The sequence below is a fragment of the Emydura macquarii genome, unplaced genomic scaffold (assembly GCF_026122565.2).
Source record: "Emydura macquarii macquarii isolate MOO-44397 ecotype Brisbane River unplaced genomic scaffold, CSIRO-AGI_Emac_v2 contig_2273, whole genome shotgun sequence".
Lineage (NCBI taxonomy): Eukaryota > Metazoa > Chordata > Testudines > Chelidae > Emydura > Emydura macquarii.
Window position 1 is genome coordinate 24,556 of NW_027132410.1, and position 16,127 is coordinate 40,682.

The window sequence follows — 16,127 nt, forward strand, 5'->3', positions numbered from 1 at the left end:
CTTTGTGTGGTGGTGTGTAAGTGCAGCGGTCCCAGGAGATGAGCGAGAGATGGTGAGTGAGGTAATATCTTTTACTGGGCCAACAGCTGGGGAGAGAGACAAGTTTTCCAGCTGACGCAGCGCCCTTCTTCGGGTAATAAGAAATATTGTCTCCGTTTATTACTCTGACACTTCTAAGCCACACGGCTGAGAGCAAGGGGGCTGGATATTATTGGACGTGTGGACTTTTGTGGGTGATGTACAGTGCCCCAAAATTCAGGAAAGCGTCCCTATTCAGGAAAGAGCAAAGCACGGGCTTAATTTTAAGCATGTGCTTAAGAATTGTTCCTCTCCATGGAACTTAATCACAGGCGTAGAGTTAAGCAAGCGCAGGCGTCTTTCCCGACTCGGGCTGAGTCGCAGTTACTGAGCTAATCAGCTACTGCCCTGCGCTACCACTGAAGGCATGATCATCCAGGGGAGCAGATGGCCTGGAAAAGCTTTGGATGCTGACGCTATGAAAAAGCGCAAGCCGCGCGTACAAGGCTGGCGTTTCCTAACCCCCCTGCCCGCCCGTCTCGCTTGTGAGCTGGTCGCATGTGAAGCAGAGGGGCCGAGGCACAACACGCACAGGCCCTGCGATGACGTGAGCAGATCCGCGCTGTAAGCGGCCGGTCGGTCGGTCGGTCCACTCAGCTGAATATCCCAGGCAGATCTTAGCCGATGTGAATCCGGATTCAGCGTCTCTCCATTGCCTCCAAGGCAACTCTGTTGGCTAACGCCCGTTGAGAATGTGTTTACGCCCGTAGCGGTGATGTAATGTGCAGCTGAGAAATGGCCCCAGACTGGTGATTTCTAGCCAGTGTGGCATTTGTACTGAGAGAGCTGCGGGGGCTCAAGTGATTTTTTTTACTTTCCTAACTGCCACAGCAAACCTGGAGGTGCCAGGGCTATGACCGGCCAAGCCCCGAGGTGCCGGGGCTCCCCCCTGCCACCAAATAAGCCCTGGGTATAGCAGCTCTATCGGAGAAAAGATTGACCCTGGGGTCTGAATCTTAGCCCCGCTCTTTTGTACCAAAGCTGAGGGCTGGGGCTGCGGCCATGCCCGGCACAAAGGCAGCTGGTGCGGTACAGCATCTCGGCCGAAGGAGATGCTGGGTTGAGCTATGTGGGCTCTAGGTGGGCTATCTAGCATACGGTGGGAGAGAACTTTGTTCCCTTCTGTCCAGCCGGCTACCCTGGGGATTTCGAGGCTGGCTGCGCTCGTTCTGGGGCTGAAAGTCCAGTACAAAAGGACTGTAAATGAACAGGGCCGTCGGTGACGTTGTTGGTGAAGTGATACAACTCAGAGGGGCACCCGCCTCCCTGCCCTGTGGGGCGGGAGATGCGAAGAAATCACGAGCGAGGCTGTGACGCTCGCGGGTCTGCTGTGCTGGATTCTGCACCACAGCCTAGGCCTGAAATGCGCCGTCTATGATGGCTGAAGGAAGTGGTTTCTTATGCAATGTGTCAAGAAAGCTCTGAGGAAGTTCACTTCACTGAATCTGAAGCGCAGTCACAAAGAGAGCCCTTGCCTCATTGCGCGTCTCTCCTTTACAACAGGTCCCTTCAGCCGGGGGTACAGGGGCCTTCATGCAGCTGTACCTGTAATTTAGTCCCCCATTAAGGCCCTTTTGCACGGCGAGGAGAAGTGAGAACTTAGATTATCTCGGATCTGATTTTGAAAACGTCCGTTGAGCAGGACAGGTAGACTTTGAGGAAGATGGCGGCACTTGCAATGATTTCCTGCCTTGTGCTAAGCATTTTACAAGGTAAGTCAAAGGTTTTGTGTTTCTTCTTGGAAAAGGGGGGCTTGCTCCACATTCCTCTCTCAGCAGTCCGGCTGTCCTGCCACTTCTCTCTAGGGCTGTAAGGCTGATCCCTTACGAAGGGCAAGTGTCTTTCTAATGTAGGTTCCAGCGTCGCCTCCGCCCTTTTTGGATCCTGATTGTGGATTTGGGTGTGTGCACGCGCGCTGCTGATTTGATTCTTTCTCAAACTCCCCTGCCTGGTGCTCGATAAGTTATACCTGGGAGGGGTGGAGGTGGGGGAAGGATATCTTGGTTGGTCTCCCTTAGCCTCTTGCTGTAGAAGTGACTGAGATGGTGAAAACCAGAGGGAGGGAAAAACGTGTATGGACTTTTCAAAAACTTCCCATGAAAATTTCTCAATCAAAGTTGACGTTCTGATCAAGTAAAGGATCAATGCCTCCTTTTAATAGCAGCCCTTAATTCAAGAACGGGGGGGGGCAGCAAAAATTGGCTGTGAGATGCAGTGCCTCAAAGGGAAAATCATGGGCAAGCTGGCTGGAGTTTTTTTTTTTTTTTTTAATTTCAAGTCTTTTTTTACAAAACTGGACAAGATTGTTTATTAACGACTGTGACTACTAATGTTAAAACTCCATGGTTCATAGCGGAGTCTCTCCCCTCATCCATGCACAGAGCGAAATGAAAAGCAGTAAAACAACAAGAAGGAGAAAACTCTCAATGGAAAGTTTTGGCTGAAAATGATCATAATCCTCTCCCTCCTTCAAGGCTGAGCGGAAGGCTGGTGTTTTTATTAATCCTTATGTTATCCATTACGTCTATGGCAGCTTCAAGGTGCTTGTGGGAGGGCCCTTCCTTTGCAACCGGTGCAGAAAAGGGAATAAGCCGAGCCTTTAATGGCAGTTTTTGTGTTTGGGAGAAGACAGAGATTGGCTGGCTGAAAGAGCAAAAAACCGCACCAGCTCATAATCACGCAGCAGCTTACGACACAGCACGTACAGTGAATCATGAGACTATAAAAGGAACTGAATTTCCTCCAAAGCCAGCCGCGGTCACCTCTAGGGCATTTTGTTTGCTCCAAGCAAGAAGCAATAATAAAAACAATCACCCCTAACTCTCCTCAGCTGTGGATCCCAAAGCGTTTTTAAAGGAGTTTGGTACCATTGTGCCCATTTCACAGAGGGAGACGCTAAGGCACAGAAAAGGGAAGCGACTTGCCCAACGTTACCTAACAGGACATCCAGCACTCCTGAGTCCCAGGCCAGTGTACTAGCCACTAGGCCATAGTGTCTCCAGTGACTGGCACCCATCCTGTTTGCGAGGTTATCAGTGCTAAAGGTCCAACATATAAATATGAATGTGTTTAACACACTTAGAGTGTGTGTGTGTGTGTGTGTGTGTGTGTCCGTCCGTCCGTCCGTGTCCCCTCGCACTCTGGGTGACAATCTACTACTACTACCAGCTAGTGGCGTTAGTTACCCCTTTAGCTCAAGTGGGAGACATCTGTTCTGACTGCTGATAATCCTGGACCCTAGAGATGGCCCCTGCTGGATTTGCTACTTGTGTCACTCATGAAAATGCTCATTCCACAATTAAACAAAAATCCCCAACCCACAGCAACTCCCTCAAAAGATGAAGTGGCCCTGAAAACAGGAAATGATGGGGACAGGAAGTTGCTCAGTGTAAAACAGCCTCTCCCACTAATTCTGAGCAGTTGATAGATGGGTTGCGGTGGACGGTACAGGAAATGTAAAAGATGAGACTGTTGTATGTGGATAATTGATTATCACCCCAGAGAAAAACTTGCGGGGGGGGGGGGAAAGAAAATAAAAACGAGAGCAGTCTAAGCCTAAACTGGAAATAAAAACAATATTTGGCGTTTCTGTAGCAACGTTACTTAACAAGGAGCAAAGAATGCAGACATTAACTGCACCTTGCCACAGCTCTCGCTGGGAATTAGCTGGGAATCGTTACACCGATGGGGAAACTGAGGCACGGAGCAAGGCAGTCACTTGCCCAAGGTCAGCGAGTCTGTGACAGTGCTGTCCGGGTGTAGCTGAACGTGGCGGGATCCAGCTGCTCGAGCAGATGAGGAGAATATTGTTGCATCAGTTAAATCTCGCCGGGCAGGAAGAATATTCCGTCCCATCCTGGCGCTTCATTGGAGCCGTAGCGCTTCATGCTGTCCAAGGGTCCCCGCCCTGGATGAGTGGCTGCTGTAGTCTGGCTGGGGCACCCAGCCCATGGAGGAGAAAGTGGGCGTGAGGTAACGTGCCTGCCCAGGCGGACACCGATGAAAGTCAACCTAACGTGAAACGTTCCATTTTGATTTTCCCACCCTTTGAGCTGAGCAGCCCACGTCTGGTCCCGAAGGCCGATTTGGGGCACTGGCCCCAAGAAACGGACATCACCCTCTTGCCAGTCTCCCTGATCTCTCTGTTTTGGGGGACAGGCATTCAGTGTCCTTTTATCCGTAGCGACACCTGCCACCCTTCTGCCCAGAGATCTGCATTTCCTTTAGCCGGATTGTCTTTAAATGGTGTTTCTTCCCTCCTTTCCAGCATTCGCTTCGCTTCTTCCTGCTCTTCCTCTCACTTCGCCCTCTGTGGGTCACTTGGATTTTTCCCTAGCTCACGCCTCTGTGCAGATTGTACCCTAGGCCCACAGAGAGTTCAGGCCTTAACTGTCATTTGTCCCCCCGTTTAAAATCGAATGGATTAGCCGACCGCTTATACGTTGGTTCTCACTGATGTCAAAATCTCAGTGCCCTTCTTGTTCCAGGCCCCCTTTGATACCAGCAGGCCCTGGTGCGTGCTACATCGTTGTTGGGAAAGAAGCGTCCGACAAGGTTTCAAAGGACAATATCACAGCGGTTCAGGAGCTAGTGGGCCCCCAGAAAGGCTCTGTTGTGCTAGGCACTTAGAAAATAACAATACCTACAGCCAGGGCTTGTTGCAGCTGTAGATCTGTGATACTCTGGGTCCGGACCCCCCAAGGAGAGAACAGAAGGTTAGGCCTCCCCCCCGAAAAGAGAGCAACTGAACCAACCAATCGCCCATTGTATTGTTGGACGAGGGGAGTATATCGAGTAAGGGCTTTTATGAACGTTTGTAGCAGGCTGAACTTGCTGTTCATTATGAAATATGTACACAGACTGTGCTGAAACCGATGCATTGTGTAACAAACCAGCATGCAATCAGTTGGTTCCATTGCTTATTTGGGGGGCCTAAACCTTCTCTTTTCCCGGGGGGGTGGGACCCTGATTGTCCCAAGATCTCAAAGTCCTTCACAAAGAAGAGCAATAGCATTAACCCCATTTTATAGGGGGGAAACTGAGGCACAGCGAGGGGCAGTGATTTGCCCTAGTTCACCCAACAACTAACTAAGAGTAATGCTTATTCCGTGGCTTCCCATTGCAACCCTGATGTTTGTCTGTTGGCAGCTTACGAGGCCACGAAGGGGCCAAGCAGTCAGATGAAGGAGCCGATCAATCAGGTGACCGGGATGGTCAATGGCACGGTGTATCTAAACCCCAGACGGCCAGGCTCAGGGGATTACCAGCAGATCACCTGGCGGTTCAACGACTCCTTAAAGATCCTGATTAAAAAAAAAAATCCCAATTTACCGAGTTACCCCAATGCCTATTTTCAAAATAAGCTGCGTTACCACGAGAATCACACCTTGGAAATTAACCAGCTGCAGGAGCAAGACAGCAGCACCTACACGATGGCTATGGAAGACTCCAAAAGCGAGGAGACCAGCGAATATTTCCAGCTGGCTGTGTACAGTGAGTCGGGAGCGGCTTCTTTGACCTGGGGTGGGAGATGGGGAGGCTGGGGGAGCTCGAAGAGCCTTGCTAATGCAGCCTCCTCTCTGGAATGCCCCCAAGGCAGGAGAAGGAGCAGGGTAACAGCCTGGAGGGGATAAAAAAGCTCCAGGAAGCAGAAGGGACATTGGGGGAAGGGGGTACATAAAAAAAAAAAGAGTTGATAACCGCCCTGGCTGTGCTGGTCAGGGTCATGGGCTTGTGGCTGAAGCTCTGGAGTGGTGCCTAGGAGGTTTAGTCACTTAAGCCCCAAGTTTAAAAAATGACAAAGGGTTTTGGATACCCCATTTTTGGGGCACACTTTAAAGGGCCCCGCTTTGCAGAAAGTGTGCAGCATCTGGGCTCTGAAAATCGACCTCCTCCAGGGGGCCCAGAATTGAGGGACATGCCCTCACTGGTCACATTGGAAAACCTGGGCATCATTCATAGATTCCCGGGCCAGAAGGGACCATGCTATCGTCTACTCTGACCTCCTGTGTAACCCCGGCCAGCCAGCAGCCCCCAAACAACCCTGACAGCAGATCTTTTAGGAAAGCATCCCACCTTGATTCAAAAATAGGCCGTGATGGCAAGTTGTTCCCCTGGTTAATTACTCTCACCATTCAAAATTGTACACCGTATCTGCAGTGTGAATTTGTCTAGTTAATAGATCCTTCTGCAGAAAATCTATATGGGCAACGCCCCAGCGGGAACATCTCAGCTTCACCAGAACACCACTACTTTACACCATCTGCAGATCTGGCCCCGGGTCACATCTCAGTCAGGGTTTGGCCTATAGTTTAATTTCCTCTTTTCTCTATTTCCAGAGCCCGTCCCTAAGCCCAGTGTGACGGCCACTGTGACAGCCAACAAAGATGGACGGTGCAAAGCCACCCTGAATTGCACGGTTAATGCCAGCAATGAGACCTACCGGTGGCGTAAGGATGAAAAGGATTGTGCGGGCGACCAGAGCACACTGGACGTTCAGTTAGAGGCAGACAGTTACGCAACTTATAAATGCATCGTCAGCAACCCCGTCAGCGAAGAGACGGGCGTCATATATCTAAGGCCCCATTGCCAGTGGACTGGTAATATTCACTTTGCATTCATTTCTCTTCCAGGGGTTTGCTGTGTCTCTCCCTAACCCTAACCCGGGGGTTTGCTGTGTCTCTCTGGATGTGTCTCTCCCTAACCCGGGGGTTTGCTGTGTCTCTTGGGATGTGTCGCTCCCTAGCCCTAACCTGGGGGTTTGCTGTGTCTCTTGGGATGTGTCGCTCCCTAACCCTAACCCGGGGGTTTGCTGTGTCTCTCTGGATGTGCAGGCTAGCCCGGCAGCCAGAGGTTTTGGTGACTCTTGAGTGAGATTCATTTCCCTGGTCCCTAGTGTGTCTTTCTCCCCACTGGGGACACCATTGCATCTGCTGCTGACCTGCCCTGGGCTCGGATTGCTTGTGAAGCACCAGCCACCCCGGTGCTGGGCTGAGAATGTCGTGCCGCAGGAGGGGTGGGGGAGGCTGCGTTTTGGATGACCGATGCTGGCCACGTGGTGTGATGCTGCCCAGGGTTGGAAGGTTGTCCCCATCTGTGCCTGTTACGCTGCGGAGAGCCGCCTGCTGTTGCTGTGCGGGGCTGTTGCTCACCTGACGGGCCGAGTCCATCGGCTCCAGGGGCCAAGGCCCGTGCTTTGGAGCTAGAGGCTGCAGGGACAGTCCCTGGGGGTGGGCCAGCGAAGGGCGTCCATCAGATACACGGGTGCGGTGTCTGTGTTAGCACCAGGTATAAAGTGATGCAGCGGGCGGGGGGGGGTCAGTGTGGTCCCCTCTCCACCCTAGGAGGGGCTCCCTGGGGAAGGTGCAATACAGCCTGCGTGTGCTAGGGGCGTCCCCGGGGATCAGCCACAGCTGCGGGAATTGCCCGGTGGTCTGTGCCAGCGTGGCTGTGCAGCAGGGCGCTGGGCTCTGGAGCTAACCGTGAGGTTCGGGGACCCTGCAGAGATAATGGGGGGATCCTCTGGGTTCGGGGGGGGGTCGTCTCCGTAGCTCATTTTGCACAGGGAGGAGAGGAACTTCGTCCTGGGTGATTGAAGCAGATGGAAGCAGCGGGGGGAGCTCTCTCTGCACCCACTGTGGGGGGCGGGGGGCTGGGGCGGAGGGTGCTCGAGCCAGGGAGAGGGGCCCCTTTGTTTTTTTGCTGTGCATGCTCCCCGAGCTCTCTACTCCTTCAACCCCTGGTCGTCCTTGTCCCTGCCCCCCAAGTTCCGTGTGGGTATTCCACGGCAGGGCCGAGCCAGCCCATCTTTGTTATTCATAAATAGCCTGCACGGCCTATAAATAACAGGCTCTTGTCATGTTTCAGAGAAAAACTCGGCCACGTGCTTGTCCCTGGCTCGGAAGATGGTCTATTCCATCGTGGCTTTTGGATTTCTCCTCCTCGTGCGCACCTGGGTCTAAGGCTGCTGTCCTGGTGGAAGCCAGGGAGCGCCCCGGCTGCCTCGCCTGCGTCCGCCTTTCTGTTCCCGGGCAAACATGGTGAAACACAAGATCAAAATGAGCTCCTGAAATAACCGAGTCAGACAGCCCCCCTCCATAGGGCCAACGCACCGGGGATTGAATCAGGGGCTGTGAGAACTGTGACGGGGTTCCCGTGGTGCAACCTGGACTGTGGGACACCTGAGATCTCCATCCAAACACCTCAACCTGGCCTGCATCAATGCTGATGCCAAGCTACAAACCTTTGAAACCAAAGCCATTCACAGGCAGGGACGCGCTCAGCCGAGTTACATGAATCATTTCCCAGCCGTTCATGAACCATCTGTTGAGAGGCTCCAGCCAATTCCCCCCCACCCCAGCTCCCGCCCTGAAAAAAAATGTTTTGGGGAGGGTGACGTGAAACAATTCCCTCCCTCCCCATTTTTTGGTTTGGCCACTGACCTGAAAAAAAACCCCATTATTTACACAGTGCTATTTGGGTGCTTTGTATAGTAAAGTTCTTTTAACTCATAGAATCGCAGCCATGTAGGGGTGGAAGGGACCTTGAGGAATGATCAAGTCCAGCCCCTTGCACTGAGGTAAGGCCTAGTAACCTAGACCAGCCCTAACAAATGCTTATGTATCGTTTCCCCTATGGAAGGCGTGTACACACACACACACACACACACACACTCACAGAGCTATTTTTTTTGTTGCTCTGAATTTTCTCAGTCAGTTACTCTCCGAACCTCCTTGTCCTGCGCCTTCCCAATGTGTTTACATATTTAATGCCAGCGCCGGTCCATTTCTGGTCCTCCTTGAGTGCAAACCGGTGCTTAGACTGAATAAATACCTGCCCGGTGAAGTTTTTCTCTCGCCTTCTTTCTCTCTGGCAGGGAAGGGGTTAAGTCGGGGTGCAGCTTCTTTGAAGTTGGGGGGGGGGGGATGAAGGAAGCTGTTGGGATGTTCCATTTGCCCTACAAACGGGGGTGGGGGGACGCTGATGTATAGCCCAGTTGTACAAACGAGCCATGAAAATAATCACTGGACTCCCAGGGATAAAGCATGAGAAAGGAGCGTGCGAAAACGGGAACTGAAATGCTTTGTGTGTTCAAGGGGGGGGACTAGGAATCATAGATTCCTCTCCCCATCTTCACCCCCCCCCCAATTAAAGGTGGTTCAATCACCTGCTGCAGGTGAGCCATACCTGGATGCTGACTGCCATGGTAACTGCTCCTCCTGGGGGAGATGGTTGGCCCTGTTAACCCTTAGGCTGCTGGTTTGCCCCCCATGCAGTTCACACCTTGGGGGCCAGGCCAGTCCCTGGGGGTTTGGGAAGGGGCCAGCAGGGGGCGCTGCGCTGGGGTGCTGGCTCCTGGGAGCACCCGGCCCCGACCTACCTCCCTGCTCCATCCATCGTTCCCCGGCACCCCCGTGCTCCGGGCTGCCCCCCCCATTGCAGAGGACAGACGGGGGAGGAAAAGGAAACGGGCCAATGCCACCTTGCTCCCCTCCCGCCCGGTGCATGGCTGGCAGCAGCTTGTCCCTGCCCCCTACGTGGGAGGTACGGGGGGGCAGTTTGTCTGTGTGGGCAGGACAGACAGGGCTTGGGATGCTGGGGGGGATGGGAATGCAAAGGGGAGACAGCTGGGGGGGGCAGGGAAGCAGGGCCGGGGGTTGGGGGTTGTGTGTGTTGCTGCAACGGGGTTATATAAGGATGAAGGGGGGGGATGAGTGGGGGGAGGAGGGAGGGGGAGCAGGGTGGGGGGGTGATAACGGAGGTAGTGCAAGGATATTACTCAATGGCTACTGTGAAGCACGGCCCGGCGGCGAGGGCCCTAGCCTGCAACTCTGGGTCCAGTGCCCAGCTCTACCAGACACTCCCTATGTGACCTTGGGCAAGCCCCTGAACCAGTCAGTGCCTCGGTTTCCCCAGTCTGTACCATGGGGAAGACAGCACGGCCCTGCCTCACAGCGGGGTGAGACCGGGACGTCAGGTAAGTAGCTGAGATGGGATGTGCAGGTGGTATGTCCAGGAGCCAGCTGTGTGCTGCAGAGCCTGCGGCGTTACGTACGGATCCTGCAGCACTCTGAAAACCCGCCGCCCTGAACACGGGCCTAATCTGAACTCAGGCGCTGGCCCTGCCTCTCAGCTCAGTGTGATGTCCCAGGTCCTGAACCCAGGCCTGGAAGTCCCCAGACAGCTGCTGCATCCTGACCCCCCATCCCTGTGTCTGCTGAAACCTGGGGGGCTGAGGACCAGCTAGTAGCACTATCGACTGGAGGATCGCCCGGCTCCACTGACCGGTCCAACCACGCTATTGAAGCCAGAAGGAGGCATGGGAGGTTCGTCTGAGCAACAAGGAGGTTTCCTGTCCTGCTGTGGCTGTATTAGCCTCTGCTGGTGCCTGTCCCCAGCCCTGTTCCTGCTCCGCTGCTGGTTCTTGCCTTCGTTCCTGTTCCCACCATGCTCTGTCCTCGCCTCTGTCCTCCATTTCCTGCCCTCACGCCTTGTCCTCCAGTCACTGATTACCGGTCCTGGCGCCGACCCGGCCTCCACTTGCTGACACGGAATCTCTCTTGACCCTTGGCTCTGACGTTTGGTATCTGACCTTGGCTCTGACCCTCAGCTTTGATTCCTGGTTCTCACTCTGGTGTTGACCCTCGTTCCCCAACTGGATGCCTACTCTGCCCATTAGAGCTGACTCCTGCTCTGACTACTAGGCCAGATCGCCTACGGCCCCGTCCATAACACTTGGTCCCATCCCAGCAACTCACCCATGCTGGAACCTGGCTCCAGGGCTAAAACCCTACAAAAGTGGCCACTGGGTTTCCAATGACCCAAAGGGACTTTGGCTTTACGCGTGATCTGCCTCGTTCACTTAGAAAAACGAGGCACAGGTGATAAAAGCGAGACATTCTGCTGTGGGAGAAGTAATTTAATTGGTTGGAACAGGGAGTTCCTCTCGATTTATGCTGGGGTGAATGAGAGGAGAGTCAGACACTAGGAGTGAAGTAGCCAGACTCCCTGGAAGAAGTCGGATCAGAAAAGTTTGTGATGTTCTTCTGCTGCCTCCCGTGTCTTGATAAGTCACAGCTGCCGGCCCCCATTACAGACACTCAGCCTGGGCCGCTGGGACGAGCTCAGGGTATCAGGGTCATGGTTAGACGACTAAATGCAGCCTTGGGTAGGTAAGTTCCCCAAGAACTCAGCATCCAGCAGCTCCCACTTCGGCCCACTTCATTTGGGTGCTGAGCTCTGTGCAAATCTGGCCGTCCAGCCTCCTTTTGTGAACAACGCCGCTCCCAAATGCTCACCTCGCTTTCCTCTTTCCACACAGAGAGGCCTCCTCTGAGATGTCTTTTCCTCCTGGATTTCTGAGAATGTCTAGGAGAAACTATTGGTTCGGTGTTAGGATGGTGACCGTGGGAGTACTAGGCTGGCTCTTCACGTGCCTCTTCCTCACAGGTAAAGTGTGTGTGGAACTGGTTGAGAAATCTCCACTGGAATGGAAGAAATTTCTGCAGACCTGAAACTTTCTGTGGGAAAGCTTTCATTTTGTTGAAAGCTTTCATTTTTTTCCAACAGAAAATTGGAAGGGGGAAAGAAATTTCTGATTGTTTTGACCTAAATCAGAATACTTTGTTCTGTTCAATTGACCCAAAACGTTTAATTTCAAATCAGTTCAACAAAATGTTAAACCAGCATTTCCCTGTCAGTCCATTGCCTCGTGGGAGTTGTAGTTTGGGCTCCTTTCTCTCCTCTGAGCTGGGCTTGCTGGAAGACTACATCTCCCATAATGCAATACAGGGTCCCCTCTTACCAACCTGTGTGGTGCATCATGGGAGTCACATGACTCTCCGTGCATTATGGGAGAGGGAGCCTGGCCCACAGGGTGTCAGGGGCATCCAGCTCCAAAACTACAGCTCCCATGAGGCAATGTGCCTCAATGGGAAAATGTAGATGAATGTTGAACTGATTTGAAACAAAGCATTTTGGGTCAGTTTAACAAATGTAAATGAAACATTGCTATTCAGGAATGTCAAATGTTTTCAATCAACAGTGCCGAAACAAATTCCTTCAACACTTCCAAACTGAAAAATTTCAGGATTTCCATTTGCCAAAAAAACTTTGGAATTTTGACTTTTCATCTCGATTTGGGATGAAAATGAATGTTGAAATATTGTAACTTCCCAGGGTATGGAAATTCTGAATGTCACTCAATCGGTAGATAGATGGAGGAAAGTATATGGGGATAGAGGGGCGTGCGTGGGGATGGATGGAAGGATGAATAGATAATATCGATCTGGATGAAATATCTGATCTGACTGAGAAATCAAACTCACTTTAAAGAACTCAGCTCTATCTGGGATGGACGTTTCTGTTCCATCGATTTCCTAACCTTTCTCTTTTTTTCTGTGTTTCTAGATGCACACGCCACCAAATCCCAGACGACCCAGCTGACTTTGAATGGGATGGTGGGAGGGTCGGTGGTTTTCCCTTTCAAGGTTCCCCCGTGGGTCCTCGTGGAGACCATCGTCTGGAATTCAGTCACAACCCTCGCCACAGTTACCCCCAGGAAAGGGAAACCAGCTGCTCTTAAAGTGCTGGATAAACGCTACAAAGGCCGGTTGAGGATCTTGGACCGTACCTATTCGCTGGTGATTAGCAACCTGAGCATGCTGGATAAGGGCATATACAGAGCCCAGATAAACACGGAGTTCACCACCACCGTGACAGAATACAGGCTGATCATATACCGTGAGTGTGGGTGTCTGCTGGGCGGGTGGGAGGCGTTTATACCAGCCGAGGGCTCGAGCCATTGGTCCGTGGAGTTGCTCCTGCTTTTCAAAGATGCTGAAACCCTGCAGATCCCTTGGATTTCAAGAGGAGATGCAGCTGTGGGGCACTTCTGGAAATCAGACTGGAGCAAGGGAGAGGAAAATAAAGCTCCCGTCTCCTTTAAATTCAAGACGTGTCTGTTTCAAGAGCCTGCCTTAAACAAAGACCCCTAAGGCCAGCTTCATCAAAGGATCAACAGCGAGCTAGGCAGCTCCTTTGAAGCTCTTTAATGAGTGCCTGGCATTCTAGCGCTCTGTTTTAATGAAGGGCTCATGGTAATTTCTCGTCTTCTACGGCTCAAATGTGGATCTCACAGCCCTGTGGGTAGGTGTTTATTTCAATACCAATATATATTTTTAGAGAAATTCCCCATAAAAATATTTGCAAATACCATCCAGCCCCGGCTTAGACACGTCCACAGTGCTTCATGTGTACATAATGCTGTTCATCTTGAAAGAGCTTGTCAAGCGATGGGCCTGCCCCTGCTCCCTTTGAAATCAAGGGCAAAAATCCAAAGGTAGCAGAACCCCAAAGGGCCTCTAAACAATAGTTTTGCTCCGACACAGGGCTCTTCATTCACAGATCTCAAAGTGCATTACAAAGGCATCAGCATTTCTGGCTTGGGTCAGTCCTCACAGAAGAGCCCTTGGGGCATAGGTACATGCCCCACATGTGGGTTTGAACCACTGTGGATCTTTGAATCTCAGGACAAACTTCCCTGGCCTTGGGGAGGTTGGGGGAATTTTTTTTCTCAGTTCTGTTTTTAGAGGGAAAACTGGTTTGTTTTGTTTTTTATTAAATGGATTTTATTTACCTGCAGTTTCTGCTTGGAAAATGTCAATTTTTTTTGGTCAAAAAGCCTCCATGGCCAAAAACTGTTTTCAGGCAAAAAACAAAAAATTTTCAAAGTATTTGGATTTGGACATCCTACCCTCGTGCCTCATGACAGCTGTAATTTGATGGCCCCACTGTCTTGTTCTCCTCCGTGGGCTTGGCTTCCCAGCCAGACTACATCTCCCACGATGCACTGCCAACAAGCACGACCTCCCCTCACTGACGCAAGACTGTGATGCATCATGGGAAACGTAGTCTGACCAGGAAGCCTGGTCTGTAGAGAAGAATGGAGGCAGAAGGCATCTGAACGATGACTCTCATGAGGCACCACAACTGTATATCAGAATTGAAATATTTTAGCTTTCGATTTTTTTACCAAAAACTTAGACGATTCCATGGGAAACCCCCGTCTCCCAACCCTCATTTTCTGGTCAGCCCTACGCGTACCCTGCATTAACACAGAGTAATTCATTGTCTCCAGCTAGTGCCTATATCATGTGCAGAAACTTAGGTTGCCATAGGAGACTCGTATCGTAATGACCTGGTCCTTTAGTTCATGCAGTAGTTGCTTAGGCTTTTAGATGCAGAAGGATGGGTTCATTTCATGCAGACGACCCCAGCCAAAGGCGTTGTTCCAGAATAATCCTGCGGCTGTGCTATGTGATGAGCCAAGAGGGTAGGGAAGCCACGGTGATGACCTGGGATTGCAGAGAGGGGATCAAAGTTATGTGCAGCGCAGGAATCCTCACTGTTCCCCTTCCCGTTTCATATTCCCTCCGACGTGCAGAGGAAATCCCAGTCCCAGATATTGCAGTTGCCATCCTGAACGGAACCTGCAACCTGCTGCTGAACTGCTCTGTCGCCCAGGGGGCGGAGGGGGCCACCTTCCTCTGGAAGTACACCCGCAGGAGGATCGTCCAGACCAAGCGAGGACCCGCCCTGCGCATCTGGAGCCGGCCAAGAGCTAGAGACATGCTCCACACCTGCCTGGCGAGGAACCCCGTCAGCCAGCGCTCGAAAACGATCTCCATAGACAACTACTGTGGTAACGTCCTACCTCCGCCTCCCTGGGCTTAACCTGCGAAGCTGAAAGGCATGATGGTGCAGTGACAGCCCTGGGGTCAGCGCGGCCGGGACACAACTGCAAGAGTTATGATCCCACTGCATGAAATTCACGTCTGTGCAGAGAGCCAGCTGGGTGCTTCTGCCCCATTTGGTCCTAGATGCAGGCCCCTGTCCTTACAGCACCCTGGCAATGGCCCAATCCTTTCAAATGTTGCCCTGTTGGGCATAGGCCAGGTCTGCCCTGTAGAGTTCTCTCGGCACAGATGTGCTGGGCCGGCCAAGCTCCCCACGTAGAAGCAACTGTAGTGACAATGAGTCCTTTTTGCCGATACAGCTTGTGTCGTTCAGGAAGGTGGCTTAACTACCCTGACCAAAGATCTCCTTATGTGGGTAAAAACTGTCTTCACTAGGCAGCTCTGCCGGTCTAGCTAAACGAAGATAACTGTCTCTGTCAGCTTTTCTAGTGCAGCCTAGTCTGTAGAGAGAGAGACGTGGAGGGCCTGCTTCTCCATTGCCCTGCCTCTTGCCCAGTCACTTAAACCAGTGGAGAGTCTGACCTCAGGAAGCCCCAAAAAATCCCTTCTCATGTAGCAGCATTTTGTACCCTATAGCACTGGTGTAAATGCCTGCACCTGGTTGCGAGCTGTTTGTACAGCGCCTTGCACCACGGGGGGCCTGCAAAGCAAAGAATAAGAAATAAAATGCAGGTTAAGCAGGAGCAGATAACTGTCTCCATAGTCAGAAAATAACCATGGAGACCTAGAGATGCTCATTGCAGAGGTAATTCTTCACTGCGTCTTTGTCTGTTTCAACAGAAAATGGCTCACCGGCACTTATTTTCCAAGTGATGAAGGACACGTTCTTCTTAATGGTCTTTGGATTCCTCTTCAGCATGACCAATATTGTAAAATAAGGGCCACGCGCTGCCTTCGAATGCAGACCGGAACGACGGGAATGCATGCAAAGGAAAGGTTCGTTGGTGAGTGGAGTACACAAGACGTAATGCCAGCAGCGTCAAAACGCCACCCACCCTCGCAGTAAGTTACCTCAGCTGCAGGCGTTCTAACCTGCAGCTGGACACGAAGAGCTTCCGCTGCAGAACTTATTCCTGTGGGTGTTTTTTTTTAAAAAGTCATTGTAGAATACAAGCAGCAAGAGAAGATGCAAAAGCATTTTACACCTGCCAGCAGAAGGTGATTGTCTCCTAACGTCTCCTGATGAGGGACGTGAAACGTCACACGTGAGATCCAGCCAACAGCATGATTCTTTGCTCATTGTTTTGACTTCTGTTTATCAATAAAATGCACTTCTCAGTCAGGCCTGAACTT

At 51.9% G+C, this 16,127-nt stretch overlaps 2 protein-coding genes across 2 annotated transcripts; both read left to right on the forward strand.

Annotated features, from left to right (window-relative positions):
- The first annotated feature begins 1,608 nt into the window (after positions 1-1,608).
- Positions 1,609-8,923, forward strand: CD48 (CD48 molecule). Its single transcript, XM_067560293.1, has 4 exons — positions 1,609-1,790; positions 5,227-5,571; positions 6,417-6,677; positions 7,945-8,923. Exons 1-4 carry the CDS (start codon positions 1,742-1,744, stop codon positions 8,037-8,039), a joined length of 750 nt encoding a protein of 249 aa, XP_067416394.1. The 5' UTR covers positions 1,609-1,741; the 3' UTR covers positions 8,040-8,923.
- A 2,551-nt stretch (positions 8,924-11,474) lies between these two features.
- Positions 11,475-15,712, forward strand: LOC137161184 (SLAM family member 5-like). The gene is made up of 4 exons (XM_067560295.1): positions 11,475-11,526; positions 12,487-12,819; positions 14,522-14,779; positions 15,615-15,712. Exons 1-4 carry the CDS (start codon positions 11,475-11,477, stop codon positions 15,710-15,712), a joined length of 741 nt encoding a protein of 246 aa, XP_067416396.1.
- The last annotated feature ends 415 nt before the right edge of the window (positions 15,713-16,127 follow it).